Raw genomic sequence first — 23,471 nt, 5'->3', positions numbered from 1 at the left:
AAGGCCTTGCTTAGTGGAGGATATTAATTTAGATATTCCCTATACCCTTCACTGCAAAAGATATAATAGAGAATATAATAATATAATTTAACAGAATATAATAGACGTCCTTGGGTGGAGGAGGTTGAATGGAGGCACTGGAGTACATTTTTTTATTTATTCATTCATTCTTTTTTGCAAGTATTTGTTCTTTCACTTTATTCTGCCTTCCTTATAATTCACATTCCTATATATATATATATATATATATATATATATATATATATATATATATATATATATATTTATTTATATATATATATATATATTCACAAGGAAAAAGAAAGGATGAAACTGTTTCCATTTTTCTTCATGGATATCAGCATGTGCATGCATTACGTGCATCCAAGTGATATTTTTGTGTACAGATTGCTAGACAGTAGGTAGACAGGTAGTTACATGGATGTATGAAGACAAATAGACAGGTAGATGGATTTGTATCTACACCATACATTTATCATGCCATCCACCCACCTCCCATACATCAGTCAGGCCATCCATCCACCCGCCAACATCTTAACGTCCATCCACCCATCCGACCATCCATCCATCAGTCCACCCGTCCTCCCACCTATCTAATCAACCATCTCTCACCCCCGCCCCCATCTGTCTCGCCCCCATAGACAACCGGTATCAGCGCAACAAATTCGTGGTGCTGCGCCGTGAGATCTTCAGCCAGCGGGACCCGGACATGCAGCTGCAGCACATCCGGTCGTCCACGGGCGGTATGGTCACTGAGTACAACCCCAACTACGAGTTCGGCGGCGGCACGTGTACCATCAAGGACCTCAAGGGCGTCAATAGGAACAATCTCACCTTGATCAAGTACGTGGGAGAAGAATTAGTTTTAGGTCTTATTTTAGTGGGGCAGTTTCGTGTGGGTGGGGACGTACATGAGGATTATAGTGTGTGTGTGTGTGTGTGTGTGTGTGTGTGTGTGTGTGTGTGTGTGTGTGTGTGGTAATGTGGTGGCGACCATCATCCACTCACTTGATGTAGTGCTGCCTACTTCTTCTTTAGCCTTTATCATTCTTTGTCTGTGCCTGCCCCCCCTCACTTCCTATTTCTCCCATCTTTCCTGTCACTTCTCATTGCTTTTCTTTCCCTTTACAGGTGGCTTTACATTGAGTGACAAGCCAAATGGTTTCCTGTAAGCCAAGAAACCATTTACAGCGCTGGGTGGTAACCTTATAACCAAACCATATGTGCTCCCAACATGTCAGCAAGTGGGTTGGTCGAGGGTTAGTGTCCCTCCCCGTAAAACATATAACTCAAAGTCAAATGGCCACCCCTTACGGGATTATGGCGTCTGGCAATAGATGCCGTAGGTAGATAGATTGTGTGTGTGTGTGTGTGTGTGTGTGTCTAAAACTGAGAATTTCGGAACCCTAAATGGTGAGTGAGTGGTGATGTCTCTTTTCAAGGGACAGTTTGGTGATAGTTCTCCTCCTCCTTATATTTTTAGTTTTTGCTTTACGTACAGTATGTATTTATCTGTTTATTTATTTGTTTATTTATTTATTCATTTTTGCTTGTTTCTAAATTCTAAGTGCCTGTTTTATTAGTCGGAAATATAGTTAGGATAATAAGGCTGTTTATGTTAATGTTGATGATGGTAATGATGACGATGATGATGATGAATAGATGATGATGATGATGGGCGCCTTTGTTTACGAATTTTATCCATAGTATCTCCGTACGATTTTATTCAGCATAAAAATAAAATCGCCTGATGGGAAAAAAAAAAAAAACAGAATTACAAACAATACGAAAATAAATCATGGAACTGAAGGACTTAACTAAAAAAAATCCTCTAGCTTCAGCAAGAGCCAATAATAATAATAATAATAGCAATAATAATAATAAAAATAATAATAATAATAATAATGTTGAAACTGGTTGTGTTTAAAGAGGACGAAGGGTTGAAAGAAAGTCATTAAAAACTGAAAATTAATCGATTTTCTTGTTTGACTATCAGTGCGAAGTTCAGTGGGGAAAAGTTTAATCAGTTTGGTAGATTAAGTCCTTTTTTCTTTTCTCCACCACAGATTTTCTTTTCTTTTCTTTTCTTTCTTTCTTTCTTTTTTATTTTCTTTTGTTCCAGATTTTTATTCAGGCTAAGAAACATCTCTCATGCCAGAGGAGCAAATAGAAGCAGTTTCTGATAATGATAATGATGATGAATAGAGCCTTAGTCATCACCATTAACCTTGTCAGTATGATGATGTCTTGATTTCTACTCTATTCTTGCTGCCAACTAACTATTTCATGCATCATCATCATCATCATCATCATCATCTTCATCATCCCTCTGTTTTAAAGGCGTGGGCAGAATCCAAAAGTAAACACAAAAACAAAGGAAAAATAATAATAAAAAAAAAACTGCACCTTTACCTGTATGCCAACGTGTGTGGAAATTATGCAGAAGACTCCTCGCTGCAGGTGGTGGTGTGGTGTGGTATGGTGGTGGGGTAATGTGGTGTGGTGTGGTGGTGGAGTAATGTGGTATGGTGTGTGGTGGAGGGGTAGTGTGGTGTGGTGTGGTGGTGGTAGTGTGGTGTGGTGTGGTGTGGTGGTGGGGTAGTGTGGTATGGTGTGTGGTAGTGTGGTGTGGTGATGGTGTTGGTAATTGTTGTTGCTGTAGTTGTTGTCATGATACAGCAACCACCATCGCTACTATCACTACTATCATGGGAATGACTATCACTACAACCCTCACCTTAACGACCACTACCATCATTGCTACCATTACTACCATCACTGCCACTACCACCCTTACGTCAGCTACCACCACCACCACCACCACCATCATCGCTACAACTATACCCGTTAATAGAACTGCCTCTACCACCATGCCTACAACCACCACCACATCACCACAATAAACACAATACCATCACAGCCACCACAATCACTGTACTGTACTTGACACTGCCGCTACCACCACCACCACCACTGTCACCACCACCACAATAATTACTACAACCTGACACTATCAATTCGTCACCACATCATCATCACAGATACCACAATCACCACAACCACCACCATCACCACAACCACCACCATCACTAGAACCACCACCACCATCACCACAAACACCACAACTACCATCATCACCACAGCTGCCACCATCGCCACAACTACCACCATCACAACAACTACCACCATCACCACAACTACCACCATCGGCGAAGGGTCGTGTGAGCTGTCTTTAAAGTTGAGTTTCCTAGAACCTCGCTCTCGCTCACTCTCCCATTCTCTCTCTCTCTCTCTCTCTCTCTCTCTCTCAACCGAGTCATGCACCCTTGTAGCACTCACTCACTCACTCTCGCTATCTATCATGCAAGTCATACAACCCGATTTCTCTCACTCTCTCTCTCTCTCTCTCTCTCTCTCTCTCTCTCTCTCTCTCTCTCTCTCTCTCTCTCTCTCTCTCTCACACACACACACACACACACACACACACACACACACACACACACACACACACACACACACACACACACACACACACACACACACTCTTCAGTCCTGCGGGATTTAACCTCCACCTCAAAACATCACAGAATCCCAAGAGAAAGAGAGAGAGAGACAGACAGAGAGAGAATTACTATTTTTGTAGCCTTTTCATTTCTTCTGGATTTAAATTACACTCTAGAATGTCAAGGTAAACAATTATGCCTTATTAGCTGAATTAGTGGAATTTTATCAGTATTTTTACGAGAAAGAGAGAGAGAGATTGTGTGTGTGTGTGTGTGTGTGTGTGTGTGTGTGTGTGTGTGTGTGTGTGTATTTTTGGCTTATTACTCAGGACGACCTCTCTCTCTCTCTCTCTCTCTCTCTCTCTCTCTCTCTCTCACTCTCTCTCTCTCACACACACACACACACACACACACACACATAGTCCACTTACCTACATATCTATCTTATCAGTCTAATCATCCATCCATCCAACTGTCTGTCTATCTGTCTGTATATCAGTAGAATTATAGTGTTAAATATTTATGTACATTTGTCAGTCAGTGCAACTCTGTCCAATTATTTGTCCATCTATCTTTGTATCTATTCATCTGCCTTGTCTCTGTCTCGGTCTATCTGTATATCTCAGTCTATCTCTCTGTCTGTCGGTCTATCTCTCTGTCTGTCTATCCGCCTGTCTCCCTATCCTGTTCCGGAAGTGCAGTGAAGTGAGCAGAAATGAAGAGGTGTCCTAGTGCTCTCAGGTTAATTAATCGCCTTTACCTGTGTTCCCCTTCATCTCACTCCCTCATGTCACTATCCCTTCTCTTCCCTTCATTTCTCCTCGCTTCCCTTGCCTTTCCTTCATTTCCCATCACTTCCCTTTCCTTCCTTTCTCTTTTCACTCCTTCCTTTCCCCTCGCATTCCTTTCGTTCCCTTCTCTTCTCTCCGCTTTCTCCTCATCTCATTCCTTCCCTTCCCTCTCATTCCCCCATCTTTTCTCCTTTCCCTCCCTTACCGGCCCTTCACTTTCCTTTGCATTCTTTCGCTTCCTCTCTCATTCCTCCCCTTCCCTTCCCTTCCTTCTCGTCCATCCCCTCCCCTTTCCTTCCTTTCCTCTCTCTTCTACTCCCTCTCCGTTCTCTTCTCCCCTCCTTTTCATCCCTTCCCTTTCCTTTTCATCCCTTCTCACCCATTTCTCCATACCCCTGCTTCGTTCTTCCTTTATCTCAACTTATACACCCCCCCCCCAAAAAAAAAAAAAAAAAAATACTCCACGTGACCGCCAGATTACGCGAGCATTTATATAACTCATCATCTCCCCACCCACTGCACCCTCCCATCCCACTCACCTATCCCACCCACTCCTCTTCACTTACCCATCCCACCCACACCTCTCCACCCATCCATCCCACCCACTCCTCTCCACCCTCCCATCCCACCCACCCGCTAATGGCTGGAGGCGCCGGCTGGACTGAGCTGTGAAAAGAGTGTTGGATCATCCCTGCCTCACCCTGCCTTCACCCTGCCTCACCCTGCTTCGCATTCTACCTGCTCCTCACCCTGCCTAACATTTCCCATCTACTGCCTCACCCTGCCTCACTACCTGTCTCCTCACCCTACCTCCCCTGCTTCACCCTACTTCACCCTTCCCCACTTTTCAATCTCCTGCCTCACCCCACCTCATTCTGCCTACCTTCATCCTCACCCTGCCTCACTTTTCTACCTCTTGCTTCACTCGTCCTCACTTTCCTACCTCCTTCCTCACCCTCTGCTTACGTCCTCACCTTTCCTCACTTTCCTGCCTACTGCCTCACCCTGCCTTATTCAGATTCACCCTGCCCTTTAAGCCTCCGTATTTCCCTGCTCTGCCTCACCCTACCTTATCTTCCTCAATCTACCCACTCTGCCTCACCCTGCCTTACTCTTCTTCACCTTACCTTACTCTGCCTCGCCTTGCCATACCCTAACTCACCCTACCTTACTCTGCCTCACCATGTCTCACCTCCGTGTGTCCTACTTCACCCTGATCGTCCTCATCCTGCCTTGGCTTGCATCACTTTTTCTCTGTCTTGCCACAGCCTGTCTTCCTTCACCCTGCTCTTGCTTTACCTATCCTCACCCTACCTCACTGCTCACTTGCCTCTCCGCTCACCCTGCCTCACAGCCTCACCCTCCCTTATTTCCTCATCCTGCCTCACCCTTCCTCATCCTGCCTAACCCATCTCTGTCTTTTCCCCCTGCCTCGCCCTTCCTCGCTGCCATATCCTCTTGCTTCACCCTACCTCAGTTCCCACCATGCTTCACCCTTCCCGACCCTGCCTCACCTTGCCTCGCTATACCTCCTCCTCCTCCTCCTCCTCCTCCTCTTCCTCCTCCTCCTCTTCCTCCTCCTCCTCTTCCTCCTCCTCCTCCTCCTCCTCCTCCTCCTCTTCCTCCTCCTCCTCTTCCTCCTCCTCCTCCTCCTCCTCCTCCTCCTCCTGATCTCCTAGGCTCACAGACCTGTTGGCACTAAGTCGAGACAGGTGTGTGTGTGTGTGTGTGTGTGTGTGTGTGTGTGTGTGTGTGTGTGTGTGTGTGTGTGTGTGTGATGCAGGCTTCAGTGTACGTGTGTTTGTCTGTGCGTGTTTCTGTGTGTGTATGTGCGTGTCGGTATGTGTGCTTTGTGATGAGATGTATGTACGGGGGTGTGATTTTAAGGTAGGAAATGCGTGTGTGTGTGTGTGTGTGTGTGTGTCTAAAATTTAACTATTTTATCCGTACTTGATGGACGGGTTGAGGGTCAGTCAAGGGGTTAACATACTCTTTTTAGAACAACAGGTGAAAGGTCAGGGTCGCAGGGCTAGGTCTAATTTTGATTAGGAAGGTCAGCTTAGAGTTTTTGTCCAATTTAAATCAAACTTAGAGGAAGGGTTAAGGATAAGGCAAGAATGAAGGGGTTCGATTCTTAAAAGTCAATCAAAGGTTAAAGTCACAAAACAAGATCAAAATTCGACACGTGCGTCTGTTTGAGCAAAGTAACTACACAATATTTACCTAATTTGACCCGAGCGGTGGAAGACATGGTGGAAGGGTTAAGGGTTAGGCAAGGATGAAGCCGTTAGATTTTGAAGCAGTAGGTCATTGGTCAAGGTCATAGGGTCATGTTAAATGTTCGACCCTTAAACCACTGAATACTCCATCTTGGAACTATCTTGTGTGTTTTGTATAGCGTTTTAAGACACAATTTGCGTCGGTAACATAGAAGAGGATACTGTGGTGTGATGTGCAGAATAAATCACTAAGGAAGAGGTGTTACGCAACCTCCAGAACCACTAAGAATACCGCCATTAGTTTCGTCACATCACACAGGATCGTCATAGCGGAAAGGAAAACAAGAAAATTCAATAGCCTTGGGAACGTTGCCCCTTTACTGTGATTATATTTTTTTGCTGCTGCTGGGAATTTTAACTGTTATTATGGAAGGCCTAAGGAAGGGAAAGGTTTAATTAAGGCTGTATTGACTCAGCAGTTCAATCTGACTTTAATCATTTCAAGATGACAAAGAGTATGGAAAAGAAGTTACTGGGTTCAAGGGGCCACGTGATTGGCTAAGGCTCATGACGTCAAAGCCCCAGTGACGTCACATCTGCGTCACCAGGGCAGGGCGGCTTCCGATTGGCTGAACTTCACACACTGGCCACGCCCCCTTCTCCTCCTGGGTGCGTTGTTTTTCTCCCAATTCTCCTCCTCATATTCTTTTCTCTCGCCTTTTATCCTGTTTTCTGGGTTATATTTCGTTCTTTTTCCTCGTATTTCCTCATCGTTTTGCGTTTCCTCATCCCAAGTCTGATCTTTTCTATATTATTTTTTCCATCATTATTTATCAGCTTCTTTCACCTCCTTTTCTGTCTTCCTCTTTCTGTTTTTTCTTCCCTCGTTCCATCATCATCATCATTTATACATTTCTTCTCCCCTTCTTCCTCCTGTTCCTACTCCACCTCCTCCATTTCATTCCCCTTTCCTCCTTCTCCATTTCATTCCCCTTTCCTCCTCCTCCATTTCATTCCCCTTTCCTCCTCCTCCATTTCATTCCCCTTTCCTCCTCCTCCTCCTCCTCCTCCTCTTCCTCCTCCCATTGGTGTTTGCTTTTGCTAATTAATCTCTCTCTCTCTCTCTCTCTCTCTCTCTCTCTCTCTCTCTCCTCTCCAGTATTTTTAACGTAAGGATGCATTTTCAATCCTTTGATATATACCGTGTGTGTGTGTGTGAAGAGAGAGAGAGAGAGAGAGAGAATTACAAAAACCTATCTAGAGCCGAACTTGACCTGAGGCGAATCATCCAGAGAGTCAGGAAGTTGAGAGAGAGTTGGAGTGGAAAGTTGGGTGCTAGAGTCAGGTTAGAGCTGGCTTTATTGTCAGCTAAATGCTCTCTCTCTCTCTCTCTCTCTCTCTCTCTCTCTCTCTCTCTCTCTCTCTCTCATACACACCCCGGCTAGGTACGATCATTTTCCCCCGTCAGGCAACACCGGCCTCCCCTAACTCTTGTTCATGCTGTTATATCTTGCTGTTATTGGCCGCCTTTCAGCCTGCCTCTTGTTCTCTTGTCCTCCTGCTTGGGTTTCCTGGCTTCCTATTGGCCTTTCCTATTTCCAGGCAAGATGCAAGAGGGAGTGTTAACTGTCCTGTGATTGGCTGACAGGGCCGCGTTTTTTATGGCATTAGAGGCTTCGTAACTCTCTCTCTCTCTCTCTCTCTCTCTCTCTCTCTCTCTGTCTCAGCGATTTACTGTGCTTAGTTATTGATGTGGAGCCTGTTTTGTTGCCCCTGGTAACTGGGTGGAGACGCGAGTGCGGCATCCATCCAGGAACCAAACCACTTTTCCCCGTGCCTGGCTCTTGTTGGGCGCTGCAGGATTAGTTGTTGGCCTTGTAAGTGTCATAGGAAAGATTGTAAGGTAGAACTACTGTGTATCCTTTACTGTCTTCATCTGTAAGGGAAAAATAACATTAATTTTAAACGATTTCGCTGTGACTGTTTTCTCCATGATCTGACGGCCCCCCCCCCCAGGGAAAAAAAAAAAACGATTATTTCTCATTGATGAATTATTTCTTTTTGTATATTTATTTATTGCAGGATAGGCAAGGACCGACGCGTTCAGATATTCTCCTACGATTTTTTTTTTCTTCCTGGATAACTAAATTTTAGTCACGAGGAAAGTTAAGATACAGTGCGTTGTGAGCCCCAGCCCTTTCCCCTGGGTGGTGCGTTTGGTGTTCCCGCAGCAGGTGGCGCGTCAAGATTTTTTTTTTTTTATCTTGGCACAAAATTAGTCTTATTCCTGCTCTTTTTAATATTATTCGCGATTTTTTAATTTCATAGATGACCATTTTTATTAGCTTTACTTTCCTCCCACTTCACGAAGAGAAAGGTGCGGTCTTTTTTCAGGAGGAGGAAGAGGAGGAGAATAGAGGTTTCAATCAAAGAGTTTGACTAGTATCCATGACAAGAACTATTTTGGAACTGACTCTATTACTGCTACAGACTCCTCTTTAGGGCTAACTAAGGTATTACTTGAGTTTGCTGTGGGCCTCTGTCGTTCATGTAGCCACCTGTTGTGTAGTGGAGGGGCACGGTTTTGTTGTAGTTGTGATTCTTGAAATTATAACTGTAAACATTATATTCGTTAGCTTTTATCGTTTCACCATCATTGTTGTCATTGTTAGTTCCTTGCCGATACCTTCATCATCATTATCATCATCATCATCATCATCATCATCATCATCATCATCATCATTCTCATCCTCATCATATTCAGTCATTCATTTTTCACGTAATTGTCACCACCACCACCATTCTCTCACAAAGTAAAATTCATTGTCAAAAACTAACTATAACCCAATTAAATCCGTGTCCCCTCTTTTCCCATTAGATTCCCCTCCCCCGTCCTTTTTATTTACATGCAAACAACGCAATTAGGCCCACTGACTGACTAACGAGGCGGCATTGTAGGTGAGGCGTCTTTGGTAGGTCATTATGGTTCTTGTGTAGTTAGGAGGTGATTAGGAGTGGGTGGTGGCGTCTTTTGCTTCATTTGTGTGTGTGTGTGTGTGTGTGTGTGTGTGTGTGTGTGTGTGTGTGTGTGTGTGTGTGTGTGTGTGTGTTTTCAAGGATATGAGTTTAACAGATTTCATCTTGTTTCTTTCAGTATGTGAATACACGAAAGCGCTCGGGATGTTTCGTGTTTCCTTTTTCCTTGTGGATATCAGCATATCTATGAATCACATGCTATTGAGTGAATTATTCACACACACACACACACACACACACACACACACATATATATATATATATATATATATATATATATATATATATATATATATATATAGAATCATACTTTTAGATTAGACAGGGGTCGTTAATATAGGTAACCACTCCGGGTTTAAAAACTGGTAAGGGAAGGTTCTGCGACCTGCACCTGCCCTTTCTCAGTGGGGTATACTGTATATGCTTTTCTGACGCGTATGCATTTGAGTAGTCACTCACACGTGACTCATCCATTTATCAAACTAACCCTTTCTAACCCGCTGTTTCCCCACTCCCCCATCTCACTTCACCACCCATTCACCCACCTGACACACCTTTTCCCCATCCACCCATCTCGTCCATCCACCTAACCTGACCTATCCCGCTGTTGCCATCTTCTTCCACCTCACCCATCCCTTGGCACCCTCCCCTTCCTCACCCGTCTCTCTTCCCTTCCCTGCAGAGCACTGGGCCAGGGTGCGTTTGGGGAGGTGTATCAGGGTTATCTCAAGAACTACGTGGGAGACTCAGTGGAGATGCCTGTTGCCGTCAAGGTGGGTGTTATCTCTCTTATCTCATGTATTGTTTTAATGCCTTTTTAACCATACAGCCCGCCTTCCTACTTCCTAGTTTCTCTCTCTCTCTCTCTCTCTCTCTCTCTCTCTCTCTCTCTCTCTCGAGTAGGACATCCTCAAGCTAATAAAATAAAGCTTTCCTCATCCCTAATTACTCGTCTTACCGTCTGCGTGGCAAAGCTTATTTCATCCCTCATTACCTGTATTCTGATTGGCTTTATTAATTCCCTGGCACCCCTTCCGTAGCGATTTATGCTTCAGGTGTATTCTTGTTGCAAACCTTGGCTGATATTTTCCGTGGTGAAGGAAGCTCCCTAACACCTCTTCCTTACAGATTTATTTTTGGATATGGCTGGCTAATATCGCCCTATGTGTTATTTATGCAGAGTATGGCGATATTGGAAGGATTTATATACCTTAACACAGAGGTGGACGGTAAGGTGTAGATTTTCAGAATAAATCGCTTAGGAAGAGGTGTTAGGGAGCTTCCTTAACTGACGAGAATACGGACCCTAATCTGTATTAAAGCGATACAGGTGACGTAGAAGAGAATGTTAAGGTGTGAAATCCCGGTCAAGTCGCTATGGAAAGAGTGCTGCGATTCCAACTCCAATATTCCTCCTTCTCATAGACACTCTGTTCTTTTCACCTTAACTTGGCCCAGATTATCGTCTTTTTCCAACTGATAACGCGTAGCTCAGTGGCAGAAAATGACAGTGCTGGAGCTCCACATCCTATCCATGGCACTTCTTCATGACTAGCATCATATTCTAGTACTACTCCATTGCTACAGCTGAGCATTAAAAACAAGTAGAGATGTCAAGTTTAGGCCAAGTTAGAGTAAAAAGTGTATCTCACTATCAGGCAGAGATAGATTCCTCTCTCTCACTCGCCACTTTTTATTTCCATCTCCGTTCGATTTCTCTCTTACCTCTCTTATATCTGCGAATATCTCCGCTTTCTTATCTCTGTTATCGTTTCCCCACAGACGCTACCAGAGATGTCCAAGAACCAGGCAGAGATGGATTCTTCTCTCTCACTCAATATCTTTTATTTCCATCTCCGTTCTATTTCCCTCTTACCTCTCTTATATCTGCGAATATCTCCGCTTTCTTATCTCTGTTATCTTTTCCCCACAGACGCTGCCAGAGATGTCCAGCAACCAGGCAGAGATGGACTTCCTGATGGAGGCCCTGATCATGTCCAAGTTCTCACATCCCAACATCGTCCACTTCATAGGAGTGTGTTTTGATAAGCTGCCCAGGTTTATTGTGTTGGAGCTCCTGTCTGGCGGCGACCTCAAGAGCTTTCTCAGGGAAGCAAGGCCAAAGCCGGTGAGTAGACGGATAGATGGATAAAAGGAGGGAGGGATAGATGGATAGATAGGTAGAGAGATAGTGGGATGGATGGATATATAGTTAGAGGGGTAGATGAGTGGATGGATAGATAAGCAGAGGGGTAGATGGATGGATGGATAGACAGGTAGGGGTAGATGGATGAATGAAGGGAGGGAAGGAGGGAGGAAGAGCTAGAGAGTTGACTAAAAAAAGAAAAAAAAGAAAAATGGAGAAAGTGGATGGAGAATAGTGTACGACTAGATGGATAGATAAATGGATGGCTAAGGTAGATAAAGGGAGAAAGGGATAGATGGATGAAAGGGGGAGGGAGGAAGGGAGGCAAGAAGGGTTAAGAGAGTTTACAAAAAAAAAATGGAGGGAGGGGAGAATGGAGTAGGTGGGTAGAGAAAAATGTATGAATAGAAGGATAGATGAATGAGTAGATGGATGGTTGGATAGATACAAGGATAGATGGCTGGGTGTATGTGTGGTTGGGTGTATTTTGAGAGGCTGCCCAGGTGTATTTTTCTCTGGCGGGGGCCTCAAGGCTGTTTCTGAGAAGCAGAGACAAAGACGGTGAGTAGAGGGATGGAGGGGGGGGGATAGATGGATGGAAGGGAGAGAGAGAGAGAGTGTAAAAAGTGAGGATGGATAGATGAAGCACAGTGTCTGACTAGATGGATAGACAGAAAGATGGATGGATAGCTAAACTAAGAAATAAATAGAAATATGAATGGATAGGTGGATAATGGCTAGATTAACAGATAGATAATTGGATAGACTGACGATGATAGATTAACAGAAATCTGGATAAATAGCCAGACTGATAAATGAGTGAGTAGATGGATGGATGGAACAACTTTTGGCTGGGTAGGTGTATGACTGAGTGTGTTGTCATACGGTGCAAAGGTTGTGTATGTTCAGGTACTCTGTGGCGGTGACTTCAAGAGCTCTCACGACGAACCCGCTCCCAAGCCGATGAGTGAATGGATGGATGATAAGATGGATGGAAGATAAAAGTACAGACGCATGAGGTTCTGAATGGATGGATGGATGAGTGGACGAGATGGATGAGCTAGAAAGAAGGCTAGAGTATGGATAGATAGATAGATGATGTAAAATTAATAAATATACACACCAACATTTTCTAACCTACCAACGTACTTATAATTGCCTACCAACCTACCAGCCTACCTGCATACATACATATGTTCATACATGCATATATACATATCGATATCTACCTACCTACCTATTTCTACCTGCCTGCTCAGCCATTTCTCACTCCTCTCTCTCTCTCTCTCTCTCTCTCTCTCTCTCTCTCCACCGTCCCCTTTGTGTCTTTGTTCCTTGTCTGTGTTTTTCTTAAGTAGTTTTATCGTCGTCTCCGCGGGGTAAAATTCCACCCATTGTTTTCTTACGCTTTATGCTGGTTACCCCTCAAGCGTCTTCTTTATTACGTTTTCTTTTTTTTCTCTCTAGTGTTTGAGGTTGGTTTTGTCTTTTTTCATAGTTTTTCTGTGCTTTAAGAGTTTTCTTTATCTTTAAGGTTAGTTTTTTATCGTATCTAGTGTTTATTTTTTTCATTTTAGGGGTTTCCTTTGCCTTTGGGGTTGATCTTTTTCATATTTTGAGTTTGGTTTTACGGTTTCTCCTTTTTTTTATTTTTCAGTGCCTTTATAAAATCAGTCTCTTACTTTATTGTTTTATTTTATTACCTGTTGTTTTATTTTTTGTACCTCTAGATGACTTTATTCAGCTGATGGAAAGGCGTGTTTTTATTGAATCAGTTTATAAAGTCTGTCCCTATTTCTGCTGGCAAATGTCTCTCTGGACCTGAATAAAGTCGTTCGTTGGCCATAAAAATAAAGCATGAATTACATCGTCGGGTTGAAAGAGTTTTATTTAATGTTTTGGGTTGAATTTACTTTGTTTTTCTGTTGATAATGTAACGTTGTCTTGAAGCTTGATTAGCCTGTTTCTATTATCTTTGTTTGTTTTGATTTTTCTTAAGAGCTTGTGGATTATGCCATTTGTTTGTTTGTATAGCATTTCCTTTCCCTTATTTTTTTCGCCTTCCATATTCCGTTTTGTCTATAGGCGGATTATTTCGTTTATTTTCTCTTCCTGTTCTTTGTAAAATTTAATATAACACTTTTTGATGCCGGGAAATAACCTCTTTTTTCCTTAGTGTAAATGTTTTGGTTGTAAATTGTTTGTGGGAAGTTTTGTGTGTGTGTGTGTGTGTGTGTGTGAGAGAGAGAGAGAGAGAGAAAGAGAGAGAGCATGCATGTGTTGTAGTGCGTACATGAAACGAGTTATAGGCGCTGTGTGTACTTGACTGTAATACCTCTCTCTCTCTCTCTCTCTCTCTCTCTCTCTCTCTCTCTCTCTCTCTGTACACACAGTGAAATATTTAACACACGTTCTCTCCAGGGAGTCCCCACTCAGAGCTGGGAAGGAAATAGAGAGAGAGAGAAAAAAAAGAGAGAGAGAGAGAGAGAGAGAGAGGCTGCAAGATAAGAGTGAGGGAGTGCCAGAGAGCAGCTGAAACCGAGAGAGAGAGAGAGAGAGAAAGTGATGTAGTGCTAACTCATAAGGCGCAACAAGATGGCGGACCATTGGCGTCGGGACCCACGAAGCCAATAAGTCGCCATGATTCCCCGTCAGGGCCTCTTTTACCTGCCTCACCCTGCCTCTCTTTCCTCATCCTATCCCACACTACCTCATCCTTCCTCACCATGTCTCTCCCTGCCGCACCTGCCTCATCCTTTCTCTCCCTCACTCACCCTGCCCCATTCCTTCTCCCTGCCTTTTCCTTCCTCATCCGGCATCTCCCTGTCTCCCGTCCTGTCTCATACTATCGCACCCTGCCTCATCCCTTCTCCCTTTCTCAGCCTTACCCTTCACACCCAGCATCCAATTCCTCGCTTGCCTCACCAACTCACTCTTTGCTCGCCCTGCCTCACCCAGCCTCTCCCTCCTCACCAACGTACGCTCTGCCGTCCTTGCATCACCCTGCCTCACTCTGCCCTCACCCTAACCCCCCCCCCCCCCGCTTCCCAGCCGGAGCGCGAGGCTAAATTATTAAAGACCATAAAGGCAGTACTAACGAGGCCGCCATTTTGGTATAGGCAACACACGCACGCACACACACATTCATGCATGCATACACATATGCATATATACGTACATACATACACACACAGGCACTTACCGTACATATTTACATACATATACAATAGCCACATACATTCAGGATATCCACATATACACACACATTGTGCGTGTACGTGTTTGTATGAATGCCCGTGTGAGCGCTCGTGTACGTGTGTGTGCCCGCGCACGCACACACAGTCATGCATGCATACACACATGCATATATACGTACATACACAGGCACATACCGGGCATATTTACATACATATACAATATCCACATACATTCAGGATATCCACATACACACACATTGTGCGTGTACTTGTGTGTGTGCGCGCGTGTACGTCTGTGTGCCCGCTCGTGTACCTGTGAGTGTGCGCACGCGCGTGTACGTGTGTGCGCGCGCGTGTACCTGTGTTTGTGCGCGCGCGTGTACCTGTGTGTGTGTGTGTGTGTGTGTGTATTAAAGTTATGGATGCAAAATTTAATGAGGGGAGTGAATGGACTACAGCGAAAGAGAGAGAGAGAGAGAAGGGGGGGAGGTAAGAAGGGAGAGAGGAAGGGAGAAAGGGAGGGAGAGAGACTATGTATGTGCATTTTTAGAGACTGTGTGTGTGTGTGTGTGTGTGTGTGTGTGTGTGTGTGTGTGTGTGTGTGTGTGTGTGTGTGTGTGTGTCCAGTGGGTGCAAGGTATGAACGCGAGAGAAAGTGAGATGGGAAAAATGAAGGTGAGGAAGTGTGAAATTGCCCGTTTGTGAAAGTTAGAGAGAGAGAGAGAGAGACTGCTTAGAATAGGACTGAGTGTAGGTGTTTGTTAATGTGTGTGTGTGTGTGTGTGTGTGTTTTTGTGTGTCCAGTTGCGTATATGTGCGTGCGATCGCTTAAAAGTTTTTAGATTTGCGTGCATTTTTTTGTGTATTTGAGGGCAGTTGTGTGTACATTGCCCTCATGTTGCGTGTGCACTCACATTTGCGTCCGCTTGAGTGTGCGTGCGGCTCGGGTTGCCATGGAAACGTACCTGAAGATAACCACGTCTGACAGTTAAATGGTGAATCTCTCTCTCTCTCTCTCTCTCTCTCTCTCTCACACACACACACACACACACACACACACACACACACACACACACACACACACACACACACACACACACACACATACACACACACACTTTAAAAATACCCTCAAAATACCCAAAACAGCACAAATTTCCTTTAAAACGTGGAAACTCGAAAAACATTATCTTTTTTTTTTCCGCCTCCCACAAAAGAGTTTCATCGCTGTGTCTTCCTAACGTCTTGAAGAAATCACTAGAATAAATCACCCTTGTCTTCACCCAGCTTTAGAATAAATTACCCTTGTCTTCACCCAGCTTTAGAATAAATTACCCTTGTCTTCACCCAGCTCTAAAATAAATTACCCTTGTCTTCACACAGCTCTAAAATAAATTACCTTTGTCTTCACACAGCTCTAAAATAAATTACCCTTGTCTTCACACAGCTCTAAAATAAATTACCTTTGTCTTCACATGGCTCTAAAATAAATTACCCTGGTCTTCATGTAGCTGTAAAATAAATCCCACACTCCTAAAAAATCAATACATCTTCCCTGTTTTCCTCACACATAGAGAATAAACCACTATCTCCCATCCACAGGAAAATAAACCTATAATTTTCAGTCCACAGGAAAACAAACCCGTTCTTCTCTTCTCCCTCGCACATTAATATTTACATCAGTTTCTCACCACCCAAAAAATAAATGTCTCATCTTGCTTCAAAATAAGCCTCTTTCTCCTGTTTCTTCCCTCCCTGGCACAGAAAAGTAAACCCCTGTCTCTCACTCCACAGAAAAGTAAAGCCTTCTCTCTCACTCTACAAGAAAAGAAACCTTGATCTCTCCACACAAGAAAGAATCTCAGTCTTTGTTTACCTGTCTCCGTGTCACAGAAGTCCTCGTCACTTTACATCCCTGACCAGTAGACATGCTCTCTCTCTCTCTCTCTCTCTCTCTCTCTCTCTCTCTCTCTCTCTCTCTCAAAGAAAAAATCTCTCTCTCTCTCTCTCTCTCAAAGAAAAAATCCCCCCAAATCCCCCACTCCCAATAACCCCAGTTTCTCGCCTCCCTCCCACAGGATAAGGCGTCGTCGCTTTGCATGCGGGACCTCCTGACGTGTGCTAGCGACGTGGCCAAGGGGTGTGAGTACCTGGAGGGCCACCACTTCATCCACAGGGACATCGCTGCCAGGAACTGTCTGCTCACCACCAAGGGGCCTGGCAGGGTCGTCAAGATTGCAGACTTCGGGATGGCCAGGGACATTTATAGGTGAGTCAGACGATTTAGACGATTTTAGGAGTGAGTTAGAGGGGTTTAGGAGTGAGTTAGAGGGATTTAGGAGTGAGTTAGAGGGGTTTAGAAGTGAGTTAGAGGGGTTTAGAGCTGAGATAGAAGGCTAGAAGTGACTTAGGGAAAGGACTATCTGCTCACCACCAAGAGGCCTGCCGGGGTCGTCAAGAGTGCGGACTTATGGATGACCTGGGACATTTATATAGCTGAGTCACTGGGGTTATAGACGATTAAAAGAGGCTTGTAAGATGGGTTACGGAGGTTTACATAGATTTCGATGCAACGTGACTGGATTGATGAAAGAATTGGATACTTCATTAAAGGGTTCAAGACAGAGGACTTTTGGATGACCAGGGAAATATTGTGGTGAATTATGGTATTTATAGGTGATTTGGAAGGATGTGTGAGGGGTTCATGTGTGTGATTTATTAGTCCATTTGTTTGTTGTTCTCTCTCTCTCTCTCTCTCTCTCTCTCTCTCTCTAATCCAATGATCCTTCCCCTTGTTCCTCCGCTTCCCCTCCCTCCCCTTCCCCTCTTCTTTAACCTCCCCTCTTTCTCCCACCCCTCCTCTCCTTCCATTTCATCTCCCTCCTTCCCCAAAATCCCCCTCCCACCCCCATCCTTCTTTCCGCACCCCTCGCCTCCCTCTCAGGGCCCCTCCTCGTTTCCCCTCTCCCTCCTCCCCCACCCCTCCCTTTTCCGCTTTCCCTCCTCCCCCACCCCTCCCCTTTCCCCTCCCCTCCTCCACTTTCGCCCTACCCCCTCACCTCCACTTCCCTCCCCTTTTATCTTTTATGAATGCTTTCCCCCTCAGTCCTTCTCCCTCTCCTCGTCACTCTCCTTTTTCCTCCCCTCCCCTTCTATTCCATTCTTTTCCTCCTCCCTCTTCTTTCTTTTTCGTTTCTTATTCTCCCCTCCCCGTCTGTACTCTTCCCTCTCCCCTCCCTTCACCTCCCCTCCCCTTTCCTCTTTTTCACTCCTTTGTGTTTCCTCTCCTCCCTCCCCTCCCCTCTTCCTCCTCTTCTTCCCTCCTCCCTCCCCCCTCCCCTCTTTCGTCTCCTCCCCCCCCCTTTCTTTCCCCTCCCTTTCCCTTCATCTGCCGCCAATAGTTTCCTCCCCTCCATTTCCCTCCCCTCTCCTTATCCTCCCCCTCCCCCTCTCGCACATTCCCCCATTACCTCTCTCTCTCTCTCTCTCTCTCTCTCTCTCTCTCTCTCTCTCAATCTAACCTCCCTTTTCATCCCTCCTCAGGAACGACTACTACCGCAAGGGCGGGAAGGCAATGCTCCCTGTGAAGTGGATGCCGCCTGAAGCCTTCCTTGACGGGATCTTCACCTCCAAAACCGATGTCTGGTAGGTGTTGTGGTATTTGTGGTAGTTATGAAAATTGGTAGTACTTGTGGTTGATGAGTATTAAGATTGGTAGTTGTGGTTGATGAGTATTAAGATTGGTAGTTGTGGTTGATGAGTATTAAGATTGGTAGTTGTGGTTGATGAGTATTAAGATTGGTAGTTGTGGTTGATGAGTATTAAGATTGGTAGTTGTGGTTGATGAGTATTAAGATTGGTAGTTGTGGTTGATGAGTATTAAGATTGGTAGTTGTGGTTGATGAGTATTAAGATTGGGAGTTGTGGTTGATAAGTATTAAGATTGGTAGTTGTGGTTGATGAGTATTAAGATTGGTAGTTGTGGTTGATGAGTATTAAGATTGGTAGTTGTGGTTGATGAGTATTAAGATTGGTAGTTGTGGTTGATGAGTATTAAGATTGGGAGTTGTGGTTGATAAGTATTAAGATTGGGAGTTGTGGTTGATGAGTATTAAGATTGGTAGTTGTGGTTGATGAGTATTGAGATTGGTAGTTGTGGTTGATGAGTATTAAGATTGGTAGTTGTGGTTGATGAGTATTAAGATTGGTAGTTGTGGTTAGATGGGTGCTAAAATTTCCACTCCCACATCCACTGGTCTCACTACACACACTTCTTCGTGATAAGCATTGGGGTAAGGGTCGATAGTGAATCTCTCTCTCTCTCTCTCTCTCTCTCTCTCTCTCGCATAACAGACAGGTTAATTAAGAAGAGCACACTACAAGTCTTCAAGTAATCAACAGGTAGAAATTAACTCTCCTACCTGTCTCCCACCTGTAGGGATTATTGTGGGATTATTAACAGGATTGGAAAGGGATTATTGTGGGATTTAAAGAGATTAGTGTGGGATTACTGAGGGATTATTAAGCAACTATGAGATTAGTGTGGGATTACTCTGGGATTATTAAGGAACTATGAGATTAGTGTAGGATTACTCTGGGATTATTAAGCAACTGTGGGATTACTGAGGGATTATTAAGGAACTCTGGGATTAGTGTGGGATTATATAGGAACAATGAGACTAGTGTGGGATTACTTATGGATTAAGGAACTATGAGATTATTGTGGGATTACTGGGATTAAGGAGATTATTGTGGGATTTAAATGAAAACATGAATTATTGTGGAATACTTCTGAAATTACTAAGGAACTTATTAAATGGGATTATTCGAGATTTTGAAGGGAACGTGGGATTACTGTGGGATTTAAGATTCTGGATTTATTATAAGATTTAGGAGTATTTTGGGGTTGTTGCAGGGTTATTGTGAAGTTACCGAGATTATCGTGGGATTACCGTGGGAGTATTTGGGATTATTGAAGCATTATTATTCGTAGAAGGATTATCTTGGGATTATTGTGGGTCTGCCAGGGATTATTGAGAAAGTATTGTTGGATTATTGAGGGATTGTTGTGAGGACTGTTGCTGGATTTTTGTGTGTGAGAGAGAGAGAGAAGGAAAGAGAGACTTGTGTTATTGTGGAGAGAGAGAGAGAGAGAGATCCATTATGACTCTCTCATTCTCCGTTTATTGGCTCTTACGGACTCCTGCAGCCTCCCTCTCTCTCTCTCTCTCTCTCTCTCTCTCTCTCCTCCTCCTCCTCCTCCTCCTCCTCCTCCTCCTCCTCCTCCTCAGGTGATGTCCTGGTTATTCCTTCACTTTCTTAACCTTCTGACCAACCAACCTTACATCGGAACACGGCATCCATCCAAGGACGAATCCATTCGTTCATTTATCCAGCTATCAGTTCATCCATTTCCCTATTCTCTCCCTTCGTCAGGTCCTTCGGCGTGTTACTGTGGGAGGTGATGTCCCTGGGCTACATGCCGTACCCTGGGCGAGGCAACCAAGAGGTAATGCAACTGGTGACCAACGGGGGACGGCTCGAACCCCCAACCAACTGCCCAGGACCCGTCTACAGGATCATGACCCAGTGTTGGCACCCCATACCGGAGGAGAGGCCCACGTTCACCACCATATTGGAGAGATTGGGCTACTGTATACAGGTGTGTAGAGAGTACGTACAATGTGCAGGTGTATGTGGAGAATGTTTGATGAATGTTTGGACTGTATAAACACGTCAAAGACAGCTGTGAAATGTGCAGAGTGAGAGGTACACGTAGAATTTCTGTAAGAGTGTTGTTAGGATTACTAGACACAGGTAGGTGGATCTGTGAAGGTGTAGGAATGTGTAAAGAGTGTATAAAACGTATGAAGTGTATGTATAAGGTGTGTAAGAACGTTAGAACCTTAACCCAGTGTTGGTATCCATGCCTGTAGAGAGGCCTACTTTCACCACCAAACTGGAGAGATTGGGCTGCTGCGTACAAGCGTTTAGGGAGTGTGTAGAAAGCCCAGGGTTGTCAAGAAATGTGTGCAAGTCGTTCGGATGGATTGAATAGAAGCTCTATGAGTTTGCAGAAAGATCAGAGTAAGCAATACAGTAAGTAATTGCCTCTCTAGGAACAAGTGCTCTCAGTAACAAGTGCTTTCAATATCACATGCCCACTGAAACAGTAATTCATGCCTATTGTAATGTGTGGCTTCAGAACTGTCCCCGGTAACGAGTTCCAACAATAACGCGTGCCCCATTCCTGTATATCCCCGTAAATCATGCCCACTGTAACTCATGCCTACAATAACATGTGCCCACAATTATGCTTAGCCGCAGTAACACATACCCCCGTAACATATGCCCACAAGACTGTATGCTGTCATCACCTCAAGGGATCCATGCTCACAATAACAAGTGCCCACAGTGACTTATGCCCTCAACAATGGATATTCCTGCAGCAGTCCACTACAATAATGTTTCCTGCAACCCCATGTGCCCCCTAGTAATGTATCCCCAATAACATGTATTCAGATAACACAATAACTTGTACAGTCGCCCCAAGAAGTGATGGCTGAGTTTCAGATTGCTTCGGTCACTTTTCAATGTAATAGATTCAATGAAAACGTAGTAAAAAGATAAAAATACTGTGCCTTCATCATGTCATAAAACAAAATTTATAGTACCGTATGTAAGACTAAGGACTATGGAAAATGAATAACATGAGGCAGTGATAAATTAAAAGTTGACACTGACATACGCTTCCCGATTTGAATGACTGTAATTTATTACTGTACCTCCAATAGCACGTAGCCCCTCTGCCCCTGGTAGCCTGTGCCCCCAATAACCTGTGTCCCCTCTCCTCGCCAGGACCCCGACGTAGTGAGCCACGCACTGCCCGTGTTCCAGAGGCCGCCGTCTGCCGAGCGCGATACAACGGTGATGCGGCCCCATGACAACGACTCCTCCTGTCTCACGGTGTCGCGCCGGTCCGACGAGCCACAGAGCCCAGGCTCGACAGACTACCTGATTCCTCTGCCATCATCATACTCACTTTCCACCGTGCGTTCTGACCTCAACTCCACGCCATCCATTGACTCCGGGACTGACTGCTGCCAGATGGAGCGACTGCTGGAAACTGCCCCGCCACCCCCACCCACTTGGGAGACCAGCTTCAGCACAGAGCCCCCACCCCCTGCCCACCACCGCCCCAAACCTGCTCCCCCACCAGCTGCCCTGCCTGCTCGGCCGCCCACACATCCTCCTCACATGGCGGAGTCACAGTCCACACAGCCACTTCTGAAGCCGTCACCGCCGGCGTCGCCGCACCCAGAACGGCTCATGAGGCCCGGGGAGCGACCCGAGCCTATGGTGCCACCCCGGGATAGACCCCGCCCACACCACCACTACCACCCACACTGCTACAACAACAGCGGCAGCAGCAACAACAGCAGTAGCAGTAACAGCAGCAGCAGCAACAGCAGTAACAGCGGCAACAGCAACAGCAGCGCTAGCACGTTGCCACTGGACCCTGCCACTCTGCGCTGCATCACACCGCCGCTGCAGTACGTCAACGTCAACGTGCAGGGGCGTGGCTCAGATTACGACCACGAGCCGTACATCATACACGAGACCAGGGAGCACCGTGAGATATCCTGCTAGACCCCGCCCTCCTCAGTGACCTCCAGTGACCCCAAGTGACCTATCCTTGACCCTACCCCCGCCCCCCGGCTGGTACCCAGGTGATGGCCGGGAGGGTGACAACGAACACGGCGTGGCTGTACATAGACACTCCCCACGCCGCCTGTGCCAAACCTCACCCCCACCCCCGTTATGCTGCCACCGCGCTCACCACCACCGCTACCACAACGCTCACCAGGCGGCTGTCTTCACCACCATGCCCCTCACCACAATGCCACACTACAGTGTACTTTTCACAACCACACTTGTAACACCCCCACTCTCAGCACATTACCACTCTACTCACCACCATTCTCACCACACCCCCTCATCACACACCCTCACCACGCCCTTAGTACGTTACGCACCACCACACTCGCCACATCTCACCACCACAGTCTTCTCACCATCACCACCACCATCTCCCGGCATCCTCCTCCTCACAACGTAGTGCACATCACCACCACCACCACCACCACCACGCTGTCATCGGTCTATGGGTATGCTCATAACTCATCACACAGCCATGCTTCTTTGCTCACTTATCTTCCCTCATTACCGTCACCACAATAACCAGCATCACCATCACACCACCACCACATTTGCACACTACACACCTACATCACACACCTGTCACATCAGCCGTACACCTGCCAAACCCATACCTCATACACCTGTCTCACTCCACCCCCACACCTGCCTCACACACCTGCCCTATACAGCTGCTCCACACTCCCGCTCTACGCACCAGCTGTACACACCTTCATTCACCTGCTTCACGTACCTGGCTTACACACACCTGCCCCACATAGCTGCCTCACACCTGCCCCCACACACCTGCTCTCCATACCTGTCAGCAAGGACTCAAGACGTGTGCCAAAGAAGATATC

At 45.5% G+C, this 23,471-nt stretch overlaps 1 protein-coding gene across 1 annotated transcript in view; it reads left to right on the top strand.

Annotated features, from left to right (window-relative positions):
• The window catches only part of LOC145401638 (leukocyte tyrosine kinase receptor-like), a 161,747-nt gene extending 139,184 nt beyond the window's left edge, over positions 1-22,563 (top strand). Inside the window, 9 exon segments of the mRNA XM_080273833.1 lie at positions 663-864; positions 10,253-10,343; positions 11,504-11,698; positions 16,992-17,182; positions 18,457-18,558; positions 20,350-20,605; positions 21,715-22,307; positions 22,309-22,466; positions 22,469-22,563. Of these exon segments, the coding sequence (XP_080129959.1) occupies positions 663-864; positions 10,253-10,343; positions 11,504-11,698; positions 16,992-17,182; positions 18,457-18,558; positions 20,350-20,605; positions 21,715-22,307; positions 22,309-22,466; positions 22,469-22,563 (1,883 nt within the window).
• The last annotated feature ends 908 nt before the right edge of the window (positions 22,564-23,471 follow it).

Source organism: Coenobita brevimanus, chromosome 6, assembly GCF_032717465.1.
Source record: "Coenobita brevimanus isolate Jiangsu-jjx chromosome 6, ASM3271746v2, whole genome shotgun sequence".
NCBI lineage: Eukaryota > Metazoa > Arthropoda > Malacostraca > Decapoda > Coenobitidae > Coenobita > Coenobita brevimanus.
Note: the sequence above shows the minus strand (reverse complement) of the source record. Positions and strands in the feature narration are given on the sequence as shown.